The sequence below is a fragment of the Carettochelys insculpta genome, chromosome 14 (assembly GCF_033958435.1).
Source record: "Carettochelys insculpta isolate YL-2023 chromosome 14, ASM3395843v1, whole genome shotgun sequence".
NCBI lineage: Eukaryota > Metazoa > Chordata > Testudines > Carettochelyidae > Carettochelys > Carettochelys insculpta.
The window spans coordinates 26016636-26031943 of record NC_134150.1 but is presented as its reverse complement, the minus strand read 5'-3'; the positions used below and the strand labels follow the sequence as shown (position 1 = coordinate 26031943).

Below are 15308 nucleotides of genomic sequence, written 5' to 3'. Positions count from 1 at the left end.
CTCTCACAATGTGCGCAATAGGCACACACCTCACTTCATGAGAGCCTACTTTAAACTGTGTGACTTCTATAATACCAGTAGGGGGCAAAAACTATGGACAAAAACCGCAGGACCTGGCAACAGTAAACAAAGTGTCTCATGGGCCACACACAGAACCCCAATGGGCTACAAGTTGCCCACCTCTGATTTATAGCAATCTTAACTATAGGATACTTAAAAAACCCGCATCTCTCCAGGCTATTAAAACCATATTAGGGAACCATATTTTTAGCCTCAAACATAGGCTAAATCAAGCATCACTTAGTTTCCTCCAACACTGGGAAGACTGGAATGTTTAAACATTATTTTGGTCATCCAGACAAGAGCTCTGACCTGTATGCAAGGAGCCCAATTGTTAGCTCTGAAGATTAAGGTCTATTTACCAGACAGGTAGAGCAGAGGCAGCAGTAGAAGCTGTAGAGGCAGAAGTAGTGGCACACTATAGTATCAGTCCCTTTTAATCTTGACCAGGAGAGAGAGCTTTTAAGGCAGTGTTTGCCAAACTGAAAACATTCACGTACCCACTTTTGGGACTTTGGCCTTATTGGCATACCCCCTCTCCCAGCGTTTATCTCCTGATTTTTAGTAATTTATTTTCTGCCACTTACCCTTGAAATTTTGTCAAGTACCGCCACTGGTATATGTACCAGTCTTTGGGAAACACTGTTCTAAGGGATAAACAACTGTTTAACTTCTACAGCACATTCAGTTCTTAATTATAGGCTGAGGCTCCCAACAAAAAGGTGCTAATTAGTGTCAGTTATTTTGGTTTGGGCACTTGCCACTGGGAACTGGATTTACTTCAGACTCGTTTCACATCAGCCACCCATCAGTCATCAAGCACTGGTACTTTTGGTCACTACCATCCAGGCACGATTTACACCTAGACTCATGAGTAAAGTTTTACCCCATTTCCAAACCTGTACCTCACCAGCTTTTTCCTTATGTATTGGCAAGTTTAGCATTGTACACATGACGAGCCTGTATCAGACATCCGAGTCTGGCATTCAGGCAAATGAAACTCATCCAACTCTTAAGCGAACACTCAGTTTGTTCTCCAAGCTTGTTCCTAGACAATTGTTTTTTTATCAAAGAATTGTCACTATCAAAGTGCATTTGACAGAAACCTTTATTTGCAGCGTTGTGCTGTACTACCCCAAAGACAACAGTCATTTATGATTTTAGACCAGAAGGTGTTGTGTTTAGTCTAGCCAGCGAACAGACTAAAGAAGTCTCACATTAAGTTGGAAACAAAGCTGACTTCTTACATATATCTTATGCAAGACCCAGAGATGCTCCAAGGAGAATTCTAATCATGTAGCCAGAGACCCTGGAAAGAGTCCAAGAAAATAGACGGTAGAACTGTCAGAACACCTGTCAAACAAACAAGTGAACTGGCTGCCTCCTGACTACACTCATGCTATGAAACCAGAATTCTAAGGGGAAGTTCCTTTTAGACAAACATTTCTACAATAAATGAGATATGACCAAGGGATTAAGAAATTAGGAAGGGGAAGAGGAAGTTATTAGGTGCTTAAGCCTAACTGATATTTGTGCCCATATGTTCTGAACTTAAGTTATATTTTACCCTCCTCCTCATTTACTAAAACAAAGCCAAAAAATTGAATTTAAACTCAAATGCTTTTCTAGCAAGTCTTGGTCAGGAATGGTTACCTTTTTTTTTTTTTTAAACAGGTACAGATTGCTTCATTCATGCAAGCCACTACAGTCCCTTATTCAGGCCACAGATGTAGAGGAGACCTCGCCATTCATGGTGGACATGTTCCTGATACCAATGCAAATACTGAAATCCACAAGTACTGGGAGCAGGGGTAAGTGCAACAAGTGCTTTATTTCCCTGAATTCCCCATAGCTCTCAGCTGCCACAGCAAGGGTGCGTCTACACTTGCATCCCTGTTTTGAAAGGTATGCAAATGAGGTATAATTTGCATATTTTAATTTTGAAAGATCTTCTTTTGAAAGAAGAAAGCCAATGTAGATGCTGCTCTTTTGAAAGTAAACCCCATCGTCTAAAGAATCATTCTTCCCATTAAATAAAGGGAAGGATTCTTTCAAAGATGGGTTTTACTTTCAAAAGAGCAGCATCCATACTGGCTTTCCTCTTTCAAAAGAAGCTCTTTTGAAATTAGAATATGCATATGAGGCGCCAAATATGCAAATTATACCTCCTTTGCATGTTCAAATTTCCTCATTTGCTTATCTCTTTCAAAAGAGAAATACAAATAAAGACACCCTGAGTGTACGGAGGGGGAGCCTGACGACTGGGGGATAGGGCGCTATGGGTGGGGGAAGGGGTAAAACATGGTAGTGGCAAGACAGTATGGAGCTTGGGGATGAGAGAACTGCAAATATGCAAAATTACAAATAGTGATTTTGCAAATTGTGAGGGTCTTCTGTACTGCAGTTATCCATATTATAGATGGAACAGAACAGTTACGTAACATACACAAGTCAAATTAACTAACCAGGGACTTTATACCTGACAGAAGTGCTTCATCTTGTCCAACACCTTGTTAACTTCTGGCATCACATCTTTGCCATCCACTAATATTGGAACATTGGAGCGATTCCTCAGGGCAATATGAAGTACAGCCCGATTCTGAAACAAGACAAACACAAGGGAGACAAATACCACAAAACACATTAACTGAGGCAGCTTGGACACAACAACAGGAGGCAGCAGTACAGGCAGGCTTCACAGCCTTTCATGCTACTTAAGGATCCCAGACACTATTAACTAAAAAGTTTAAGACCAGCAGCCTGAATCTCTTGATGTTCCAAGATGCTTATGATGGCATATAAGCACATACCTGAGAGCTGTTAAAAACTGTCCAAAAAACATCCTAGAATAATATATAATGTGGATACTAGGGAACACATCAATGAGGTACAGTGAGGTAATGAATAGGTAAGTAGCAACCACGTGACAGGAAAATGTGTGATAAGCATATTCCTCTATTCTACTGCTAGGAGTTTAGGGCCCCAAATACTCATGCATTTTATTAGAATTTTAGGGAGGTGTCACATTTTAATCTCAGATACCCTGCACCCCTTGCTTACAGTAGAGCCAGCAATCAGTCTTCCTCATCTACAGTGATGAGTTTGCAAATCCTCCATCCTACACTACAGCAGCAATAGTCAGCAGGTAAGTTCCTCCTAAACTGTGTGGCAGCACAGTTTCCCTTTTCATCTCAGGGCTGGAGTGAGATCTCCCAAAAATCTGAGCCACTCCCCACCAGCCACAGCCAGGAGCCACCCAGGTAAGCCCAAGCATCAAACCTCCCACCCCCAGAAGACCAGAGCACCCTCTTGCATCCCAAAGCCCTCACCCCTGGTCCTACCTAAAAGTCCCCACCCACAGCCTAGAAGGTGTACCACCTCCTATACAACAACCCCCAGCCTAGAGCCCCTCTGTAAACCTGGAGCTCTCCTTTTGCACCCTAAACCTGTCATCCTCTACCCCCACCTCGAGCCTGCACCCCTAGTCAGAGCCGTGGCATGCAACTCTATGTTCCAGCCCTGAGCCCCATACCTTAGTCTCACCCTAGAGAGACCCAGCTCAGCCCTCACATGCCTCCATCTCAGATATCTGTCCCAGCCTTCAGCCCTGTCTCACCATACTCAGAACCCCTTGGCCCCTCTTGTACCACACGCATTTTGTGGCATGCACCAATATGGAAGTGATGTGTCATGTAAGACCTTCCTATTGCACATCCAACTCCACTTTGGTGCACAAAAAAATTCATTACACTCGGGTGTGGAAAGAGGGAATTCCGGTCTGCAGTAATGAATAAATTAAATAATTTACTTGATCTGTCTCATTGCTCTTAGCTACAAGGGAAAAAGGAGTATTGTGAAGCAAAGCCAACAAGGAAGATCTGAACTGGCAAAGTTTATGGGTTAAATCATAGCACTCAATCCAAACTAAGTGAGCTTTGGTGGCTGTTGGTTCAGAAAACTGAACCTCCTGAGCTAGGAAGATTAACCCTATTTTTAAAGTGGGGAATAAGGGAGGGTCTTGGTCACTCTCCACCATGGAATCAAACCTACTACATGCTGCACCACCCTGGTCAGGATCTCACAGGTTCCAAACAACAACATTTCCTGGACCAGGGGAAGTGCAGGGCTTATGCCCCAGGCAGCCCCCAGCCTCCTGCTCTTCAGGGACTCTGGGCTTCTCAGGCTGCCACAGGGCTCCATCCCCCACCCCCATCCTCACAGGGCTGCCATGGGGCCCCATGCTGCAAGGGAAAGCTACAGCCCCACACTGCAGCAGGAGGCTCTGCAGCAGGGCCCACGGGGCTCTGGCCCCAGCCAGGCTGTCAGCCACTACCCTGGCCCCAGCCCCAACTCCTACCCAGTGGATGTGGGTCCTGTCCCAGCCCCAGACACTCTGGGTCTGCAAGGTACATGGTCCATGTTCTGGATGAGAGAGTGTGCTGGATTTAAGAAGTTCATCCTGCAGTTCTCCGGCTGATTTCTAATTGTCATCTTAACTGTTTTTCAAGTTGATAAACACCATTTGAAGATACTGATTACTGGTGCCATGACCATGAAAAAGAAGCTTAATTCTCACTCCTCTGGGATGTATACCTGGCACTGCTATGCACAGATGCACTACAGGGACTCTGCATACATGCACTCCAGGCTGCAAATGCCTCACACCAAAACTAAGGTCAGCCTTAAATGTGGTCAACAGCTTATTTAGATTTGTAAGATTCTATAATTTAAAGTACAAGTTGATTTGGAATCTTTAATGGTTTATATGTGCTAATTGTTGCTTATTGATGGTATCCTTTCAAGTAATCAGGAAACTTCCGATTTTAAAAAAAAAAGACATGACCTTCTATATGGTCAGACAGAATACAAATTTAACAGATTGATTCCAGGTCACCCCCCCGACACATTTCTGCTTCTTGTAAAGAAGAGCAGAGTATGATAAAATGGAAGTGTTCCTGGACTCTAGAGTCTCTAGAGATGATTGTTTCATAGGGCTCTCTCACCATAGCTGCCCTCAAAAGTAGGAAGCAAACACTGGAAGCCAAACAAGGAACAAAGTCTACTCCTTTAAAATAATGTTACATCAAGATATACAGTAACCTTTCATATCTGGCTTTCTATCATCCAGAACTCTCAAATTACCAGCATTTTAACCATAAGTACATTTTAGTTACATTTTCTGTAATTATAATGAAAGTAAACACAATAAATACAGCAAATAGTGTAAGTTTACAGTGTACAATATGACTGTTGGTAAACAGAGTACTCTGCATACATGTGTCTGTTTCTTAATATTTAATCTTGTTTTTCCTTAGTGTTACATATTGCTAGGTATACCTCTCTACTATCTAGAATATACAGCAAACTCCCAGTCCCAGGGCTGCCGTATATGAAAGAGCTGTATTGTCCCAAAGCAGGAAAGAGAGCAACTTCATAAGTAGTTGCCTCAGCCACTAAGACAGAACCTGAAGACCCACCCTTACATCAATCCCCAAGTAGTTAATAAAAAACAAGAGCTGAATGGGGCAGACCTGAGCCCTGCTCAGCCACTGTAATCCTAGAAAACAGGATGATGCCCTGCTGCTCCCTTCTCCCCCCCCACCCCCCCCCAAAGAAACCACAAAAAACCCACCAGTGTTACTTGACTAAATACAGGAGGGAGGAAAAAATCACCATGACTCCACTGATTTTGAAACTGTGAAGGGGGGGAAAAAAAAAATAGTAATTTTATTCTGAACCTGGACCAGGGAACTCTCCCAAGCACTGTTTCTGGCTCACTGGTCCAGAATTAAAAGAAGAGGTTTGTCCTCCACCAAGGTCCAATTTTCAGACAGTTGAAGTTTGAGGTCTCCAAGTATACAACTGCAAGTACAAAGCAGCTCTCCTTCCCTATTTCTGGGTCCAAACAGACTTCAAATGGTCTGTAGTTACTCCTATCACAGAAGTTTAAGTACTTGCCTTTAAATAAAAGGCAATTGTCACCAGCTAAGTCTTGAAGTCTACTTCTGGGCTAGTCTACACTAGCTCCCTACTTCAAAGAAGCATGGCAAGTAGGGTGTTGGAGTTTATTAATGAACTGCTGTGGTGCATATGCAGCACTTCATCAAGCAAATTACCCCCTGCAGCAACTTTGAAGTACCAACTTGCTTCTAGCCCTGGCTCACCCACCAGAACTTCAAAGTACTGTGGGCTCTTCGAAGTACCAGCGGGTGAGCCGCGTCTAGCTGCAAGCCGGCACTTCGAAGTTACCGCACGGGGGAATTTATTAATGAAGTGCTGTGGCGCATATGCAGCACTTCATTAAGCAAACTCCCAGCACCCACACAAAAGAGGAGCAGAACTACCTTGCTTTATCAAATGGGTTCCTGAACTTTTCGGCATCGTGTCCTCCCCAGCTTTTGATTTTTGAGAAATCTTCATGCCCCCTACCTCTATTACTATGAGCCAGACATCCCAGCCACCTGTGAGTCACCTGCCTGTGCCCTTCCCCTCCCCAAAGCCAGGCAACACCAGCCTCTCATTTAACTCCATCCTCCTCCCCCACTACAACCCATACTCACTCAGCTTTGCAGGAGGCATCTAGCTCCATGTGGGCCTTTGCCAGCTGTTGGCTTTTTACTGTGGCTGCACCACGTCATCCACATAAAATGGCAGGGGCTGAGAGCCAGAAGCAAGGTCCGGCTTTTTCTTTAGGTGGGGGGGATGCCTGGGGGGGTGGAGGAGCTGGGTTGCCTTGTGCCCCTGCTGGAATTTCTTCATGCCCCCCCAGGGAGTCACACCCCTCCACCCCCAGTTTGGAAAACTATGCTTTATCATCAGGACATCTCAAAACACCTCTACAAATGCTTAATATTCACAAATAAAACTGCTGATTTCCTCAAACCAAAGGATTTAGCAGTGTCTCTGGAAGTTAATTGTCAATAAAAAATAAGCAAATACAATTCTACCAGAAAAACTATGACACAAGTGGACATTTAATATTTACAGCTATCCTCTTGGTTGAGCTACATGTAGATCACTCAAATTTAATTCTGCTCTCAATTTTACACACTATGAGTAGCTACCTAATTTTACCCATCTTCACTGAAGGCCCATATAGCACACAGCACCTATTTTGAGCAACAGTATCTTCTAAAGGAAGAATCTGGATATAGTGATCACTTTCAGCCCTAGAAAAAAGTAAAGGCATTTGTTCTCCTGATGCAATAAGTGACTAGTTTCCAAAAAACTGAGCTGATAACTGCTACTGATAAGTGTCCTCAACAGCATAAACCAGAAGTTCTTATTTAGACCTTCTTGTAGGTCATTTGGCAAGCTTCAGCAGTACTGATCATAAGCAGAAGCAAAGAAGTGCCACACTGTATCTAATATCCTGCCCCATGCGCTCTATAACTCATCAGTTTGTCCCATCTTCTTTCCAGCAGGATGTCTTCAGAATGCTGTTAAGAGTGAAGGAGAAACAATTCCTGGCCCAGTTTCCTCCACTTTCAGCAGCTTGGGACCCTGTAAGTAAATTGTTAGCCTGGCTGCCAGCTCTCCACCCTGCCCCAATTGCCCTTGGCATCACTGCTTGTTTTTGTTGTCTTCCCAGAGCCTGTGCATATGGTGTGATATACATGGGCAAAGATATAAACATCACCACATGTTCAATGCCCTACACCCCTTCAACATAAACATGCATAAACCAAGGTCAGTGGTTCAACTAGGCGTATGCATACCCTCACACTACAGAGAGGTCTTTCAGAGGGCACACGAACGCATCTAGGAATCTTCCTGCTCTTACAACAGGCTACATAACAGCACTAGCAAAAACAGTGCAAACTAAAATCTCACACAACAACTAGTTTGTATTACTCTTTATATACACCATACACTGAAATGCAAGTACAATATTTGTATTTCAATTGATTTATAATTTTAATGAAAAATTGTTCTCATTTTTGTCATATTAGCTATCTGTACGATTTTGGTTTTTTATTGTCTGATTTTGTGAATCATGCAATTTAAGTGAGATGTAACTTGCGGGGAGGGATATGCAAGATAAATCTGACTCCCAAAAGGAGTACGGTAATCTGGAAAGGTTGAGAGCCACTGACCTTGGTGACTGAGCCTCAGACAGGAGTCACCTTACCTCAGTGAAGTTGATCTTCTCTCCAGTGAACATTTGCTCCCTAGCATTTTCAACACCCCTTGACTTTGCCTGATAAGGGTAAAGACAGATCATTCACTTACAGGTAGAAGAAACTAGCCCCCGCCACATAATGCCTAACTACTTACATACACATATTGGCTGTCGTGACCCAGCAGTTTATAGCTATAAGAATTCTCTCTCTTGCGCCCCACCCCCGCTCCCCTTTTTTTTTTTTTTTTAATTTAAAGAGAGATGTTGGTTGGAACAGGGCTGGGCCCCCTCAGGGGGGCATGAAATTTTGCAAAGGCAGATGCAGCACAATTGGCTTCTGAGCCTCAGGCTCATCCAGCTACTTAAAAATTTTGAAGATATTACTGGTTTTATGCACATTTATCTACCGATTAACAAAGTTTTTACATTCTAGATACTTAAATTTCTTACATATGCTAAACAGATTATGCAGGCATATCTTTTCAGAAATGACAGTGTCAAAATTCAGATGACTAACAAAAGATGTTTCAAGCATCTTTTTTAAATTGCAGATGTCATTGTTTTCAGGATTTGACACTTGTACTAATTCAATTTGGAGAGTTTTTATATCGCGTTAAACAATTGTTTTTAAAAAACCTTCATTGAACTTTAAAAACATCTGACTGTTGGGAAACATTTTTGGTTCTATAAACAGGTATTTCTTTACATCAGAATGGCCCCATTGTTATACGGTTAATGTGAGCATGAAGACAATAGCCATCTTTCATAGTATAGTTTTTCTCATCTCCATGAGGAATCCCATCTTATACTAATGTAGATCTTACCAGCATCATCATATATTGGTTGCTCTACTGCACAGCTAGAAGCCTCCTGAGGTGGGTAGAGAGGTGGGTATTATCACCAATGAAGAAGCTTTGTTAGAATAGCACCTGACAGTCACACTGCCTTTTGGACAGAAAGCAAAGCCATGAAGATAGCCTTATGATGGTCTGCAGGTTTCCTGGGCAGAATGCCTACCAATTCCTTGTGAAGGTGGGAAAGAACTTCAGCCCATCTCTCAAAAGTGTTCAGTTTCACAACAGGCACCCAAACATCCTAGACCCGGACCTTAATGTCCTGTGCTAGAACCAAATGCGACTGACTATTTAGCTCTACATTTTTCTAAAAACAAACAAACAAAAAAAACAAACTTAGTTTTACTCTTATTAGAGGAGGGTGAATGCATAGAATTACCAGTTCCATCAGCATCTCCATGACCTCTTCTGTAATGAGGTTCTTCGAATAATCCACCAAGATATCCCCATGATTAGTATTCAGAGTCACACTGCCAACAGAGATTGTTCGTTAAATTGCACAGTCCTACTGAGCTACTGCTTTGACATGTAAGTAATAAGAGATGACACCAATAATTTAAACTCAGTCTACAAGAGCCTGAGGGATAGTTTTCAAAAGATTTAGATGCTAACCTACATTTTTAATTTGATTATAGGTTTCAACAAATTAAGCTATAGTGTCCATTTGCTATTTGTAAGAATTTAAACAATGTTATGGGACCATGGGAATCTTGGCCACCCATGACAAGTGGTCGTTTAGCTAACTAACATCATGCTGGATTATGGATGTTGCTGGATGACAGCGCAATGGATTGGAGAGGTTCACCCAGCGCAAGCCCAAAGGTGCTTATATCTAATACAGCTTGCTATGAACACCTTTATACTGATAAAGCTTGTTGTACTTGTATAAGCACCTTTTGATGAGTTAACATCCACATATAGGAGATGTATATAAACAAAGTCTGTTTCTAAACAGATTGCATAAAAGCAGTACAAAAACGATGTTCAGACAAGTCTTAAGAAGCTACATTATATTACATTTCTCACATTTCAACACTGATAATAAATCCCTTAACACACCAGGAGTTTGAATGGGTTTTATTTAAAAAAAAACTCACCGTGTCCTTTAACATTCAAACTTTTTCATACTTTAGAAGAATTCAAAAATGCAATCCCAGACTACAGTTTAGCACAAGGAAGTTAACATGTTCTTGAAACGTGGGCTCCCTGTTCACACAGAAGTTTTTTTTTTGGCAGGGGAGGTGCAGGGGGAGCAGGAAATCAACCTTAATTACAGAAAACTAATTATCCCCAAGACAAAAATCTTAATTATATATGGGGAAAAGAAAACCATTATGAATGACTAGTTTCAAAAGCTGTGCAGATGAACAAAAACAACTTCCTAACATACCTTCTACTTATCTGCTGGTTGTAGTTGCTGTGAGCTACCACAACAAATCTAAGGAACCACCACCCAACACCTCATCTGGAGCATGGAAGAGTACAATGTAATTCAATTAAAAAAACAAAAAACCCACACACACACACCTCTTTAGAGAGTCACACAATCTTCTTAAAAACAAACCTAAAAGTTACCCTTCAGATGGATAACATTCCACTACACAGCACAATCTGCAATGCGGCATCTATTAGATGGGGCTATCGAGACAGTAACAAACTTGTCATGTAAGCCACATCCACACTTAAGCAATTTAACTCTTTCCTGTTAAAGCATTTCTGTGGTACCACATAAAATATGGGTCTCATCCCTACAATGTTATATCCCTCAAATTCTGCTGCTGACACTTTCTCCCCCCAATAGCCTAGGCTCTCCTTTCTCTGATGTAGACCTTACTGCAGTTATTTATGGCTTTTATTCTGCAGGCTATATTACAAAAATATATTCTATGGGCTACCCTAGAAAGGCATGCACAAACTTGAACTGGTGCAGAATGTCAAGGCCCTTCCTGGAAAGGGCAAGCTATTAGGACCACATAATAATACTGCATATACTGCACCAGCTATTTGTCTCAAAAGCTTGGCTCAGTCTGGACTCTCCACATATTTATGATTTGCTGGGTTTATACTGCTGCCAGCAATTTTGATGCTAAACCCTCCACTGTCAGTGGTAAGATATTCTTTGTGGACAATCCACACCTCTGGCACAGTAAACTGTAATCCAGGTGATATATTAACTATTCTCAGCATTTGTCAAAAGACATGCATTTTTTGTTTAAGAATCACATTCACATGACATTGTAGGAAGAGCGTGAAGGTATACAACAAGGGAGGAATATAATCCATTGATGAGTGCTAGAAAAACCACTGACAGACATCCCATGGTATTCTGTTAGGGATGCAAAAGGAGTGAAATAGGTGTTCTAGATTCTGAAGCAGTAAATTTTCTTATTTAAACTTTATTTTAACCAGTCAGACCTCTACACTCTACTACCCTCCTCTCTCACAATGTCCTCAATGCTGTATTCTAGACAGGGAAACCTTGTTAAGCCAGAATTTGGTTTCTCTGCTACAAAGAAACAGGAATATTTGCTACAAAAATATATGCAGATTTTAAAAGTACAAGGGGGCAACCTCTTGTTACTAAGGTCATAAGTACACTTCCTACATGGTGAGAATTTAATAATATACACTTTCATCAGCACAGAGGGTGTAGCCAGGCAGGAAAGCTCTTCTTGGAGACTAAGGTGGGGCGACACATCTTAGTTTCCAGACTACCGTACTCTACAAAATGCTCAGGCAATCAATAAACGGTGAAGCCCCTTTTCCAAGGCGATGCCAACAGTTGCATCAATGCCCCGCTGACGAGGTGTTGGCTAGAAGACAAAACGCTCAGGGTCTCTGGATCACAGCGACTTTTCAGTCGACACCGATTTGCTGGCGCTGAAGAAGCCCAACAATCCCGCTTCAGCGCGTGGGACTAAACGCTAAGCGCCCCGCCAGCCCGCCTGATCTCGGCTCCATTCGACAGAGACACGGAGCAGCCGTTAACCCTCGTGCCCAGCCTGGCGCTTCCCCTTCCTGTGTCGCAAGCCCCTGTTGCGAGGTGCTGTGAGAAACTGCGAGGCGCTAAGGTCCTGGGGGCTGTGTCACGGGCGGCTCTGCTGCGGGACACGCTGCGGGCCGCCCCCCACGCCCCATCTCAGGGGGCCGCTCAGGGCCCTCCTGCCGCGGGGCTCCCATGACTAAGCACGCTGAAGCGACGGGCCCACAATGCCCCTCTCCCCGCCGCAGCCCCGCCGTGCTTCCCGGCACGTACCGCGCCGCAAGGATGAGTCAAGGGCAGCGGGGGGGAGGGAGGGGGAAATCTGCCGAGCGGAGCCCCGCGCCCCGCCCCCCGCCTCACGGGGGCGCTCTTCGCCCTCACCGCGCGGCAGTTTTGGCGCCCTTGGAGGCCGCTCCCGGGGCCCGGCCTGAGGGCGCGGGGCCCTGGCGGCGCTAGTGGGCCCAGGCGCCGCCTGCGGGGAGCGGGGAGCCCGGGCCGCCGCCGCGGGCTGACCTGAATTTCCGGAAGCGATCCTCGTCGGCCTCGAAGAGCTGCCTGAGGACGAGCTTGGCGGCGTTGGCCTTGGACCACTCGCGGAGCTTCCGGAACGCGGAGTCGCCGGACAGGGCCATGGTGCTGGCGATGCGGCGGGCAGAGCCGGTGCGGGCTTCAGCCCTTTATAACGGCGGCCCCGCCCCCTCCAGCGCCGGCCCCGCCCCTGCCCCAAATGCCGGCCCCTCGGCGGGCAGCGCCCGGCCCGAGCTCCGCGGACACTCGCGGCTGGCCGGTGTATGGAGCCCCAGGTCCGAGCCCCAGTCTGCCTGGGCTGGGGCCGGGGGTGGCGGCCTAATGCCCGCGCTGGTTCACACCCAGCCCTGCAGGTGGCATCCCGCCCGCCCAAGCTCCGGGGGCGGGGGCGGGGACGCGTCAAACTGAGCCCCGCGGGCCGGTAGTGCCACCTTCGTCCGAGCCTGCCCAGCGCCGCCTCCCGCCGCCCGGCGCCCCTCCGTCTGGAAGCAGCCCCAGCTCTGCCGGGGCGAGTCTGACGTGAGGGGTTTGCACAGGGCCTGGCACGGTGGGAACTTCCTTCGGGCTGGGATCTATGGAGGCTGCTGCGCTAATTGCTCAATAAAGCATCTGCTTGCAAGGACACCGCTTCCAAACAAAACCAACAACCCGGGGACAATACGTTTGTATGGGAGTTATGGAGCATTTAGAGCCGGGGTGGGCACCTCTCCGATGATGGAAAGGTGTCAGGGGCTGCGCATTTCTGGTAAAGGAAATTATTCTCTATCTATTGCAGGGGTGGGCATGATACAGCCTGCAGGCTACTTCCAGCCCACAGTGCATCTGGCCGGCATGTTATTTATATCCCACTGCTGGGGCAATGGTGCTTATTAGTAGCTGCAGGCTTTTTAAATAGTCACAGGAACCCCAAGGCAGCGGCCAGGCAGCAGGGTAGCGGTGGGGGCTGGGAGCGGTGAGCCGGAGCCGTTTAAATCGGTGCTATTTCAAGGGCTCCTGGTGCCCACTGCTGCTGCACTGCCTGAGGTCCCTGCAGCTATTTAAAAAGCCCCCTATGGCCACACTAGCAGTGGGATATAAATAGTGGGCCAGATGCTGCCTGCAGGTTGGATCCAAGCGTTAAGTGGGCTGGATTTGGCTCCTCTGGTAGATCTTGCCACCCTTGGCTTAGAAAAGCAAAGTGTGGAAAAGATCAGGGTTGGTGTAGTTTACCCGTATCAAATAAAAGTACTCAATTTTATGTTGCATGCTCTTTCACTGCAAACACATTTTATAGAACGATTAGATAGAAGGGAGAGCTGAGTTTGGCTACCTACCTGCAAAAGAAAAGAGGGAAAAAAAAACCTATAGTGTGAAGAGACAAAATGGAGATCCTTTTTGGAACTAGCTACATCTGAAATACTTAAAACAGATAGAAGACTGTGTTTTCTTCTGAGAAATTCTAGCATCTAATTAATTCTAAATTTTCCTTACTCAAGATGGACCATGAAGGATGATGGACTACTGTCAGTATTGTGCAGCCCCATTTGTGAGGATAGATGTAAGAAAGCTGCACCTTTTTCATCGTAGGGTTTCCAGGTCCCTTTTTGCCTTCGCCCTCCCAGATCTAATTTTTGGTACTATCAGCCTTTGTGAGGGGAAGGTTTTAACATTTTAATATCAACAAGAAGACCTGTGGCATCTTATAGATTAACAGATATTTTGGAGCATAAGTTTTCATGGGCAAAGACCCACTTCGTCAGATGTATGAGTGGGGGGTTCCCAAGGAGCATTTAAAGAGCATTAAATTAAATTAACATAATTTATACTTATTTAGTGCATTAGAACAATAAATTTCTATCATGACATCCTTATTGTTAATAAAAATATGTTTTTCACAGGCCAGGTCTACACTAGACATTAAAATTGATTGTAGATTCGCAATGGTAGTTACATAACTAGAATCAGTTTATCTACAATCGACTTACCACCTGTCAACCCCCTTTACTCCTCACGCTATTGAGGAGTATGGGGGTTGGCTGTTGACTCCAGATAGTTCACTTTCACACATCCGTATTAGGCATGCAAAATCGAACCTTGGAAGACCAACCCTGACCTGACATTTGCGCAGTTCTAAATTAAATCAAATAAACCGGTATATGAAGTTTGATATTATAAAGTTTCACTCAATGTGCACTTTTAAAAAAAATAGTTTTAACAATTAGTACATCTCTAAATAAGTCACTGAATTTACAAAAATCTGAGTAATGTCAGTAAAGACAGAGTGCAGCTAATTCATGTGCTATAGAAAGATTAGATAAGACTTTTTGATAAACATATTTTATATGTAGTTAGTCCATTTTAAATAAAGCCTTAGTGTCAGAGAACTAAAGGAGAAGGATAATACATATGAAGGCTTAAGCATTTTAGAGAACACATGGGTTTTATACAGCTGTATTTTTAAATAGACTTTACATAATTTTTTAAAAAATCTCAGTAACAGTGGAATAAAGAAATGTCGACATATATATTTTACCATGCATTTTAGGCTATGTCTAGATCGCCAAGAACTGTTGGCAAAAGATACACAAATTGTGCAAAGTATTTGCATATCTTTTGCCGACACTTCTGTCAGGAGAGGCTTTACCAGCATTTGGCCCATCCACATGGGGTCAAATGTCCAAAAACCCCTCTCTGTCAAGTCATCCCTTCTTCCTGCAGGAATGTCCAACAGATCTGCAGCTTGGATATGCACTCTGTCAACAAAACTTCTGTCGACAGAAGC

At 44.4% G+C, this 15308-nt stretch overlaps 1 protein-coding gene across 1 annotated transcript in view; it reads right to left on the bottom strand.

The window, feature by feature from the left end:
- The window catches only part of GPI (glucose-6-phosphate isomerase), a 28816-nt gene extending 16119 nt beyond the window's left edge, over nt 1-12697 (bottom strand). The window contains exons 1-4 of the mRNA XM_075009161.1: nt 12533-12697; nt 9416-9506; nt 8192-8260; nt 2540-2659 (exon numbers count right to left, since the gene is read on the bottom strand). Of these exons, the coding sequence (XP_074865262.1) occupies nt 2540-2659; nt 8192-8260; nt 9416-9506; nt 12533-12651 (399 nt within the window). The 5' untranslated portion in view covers nt 12652-12697. The remainder of the gene's footprint in view (nt 1-2539; nt 2660-8191; nt 8261-9415; nt 9507-12532) is intronic.
- Nucleotides 12698-15308: the final 2611 nt, after the last annotated feature.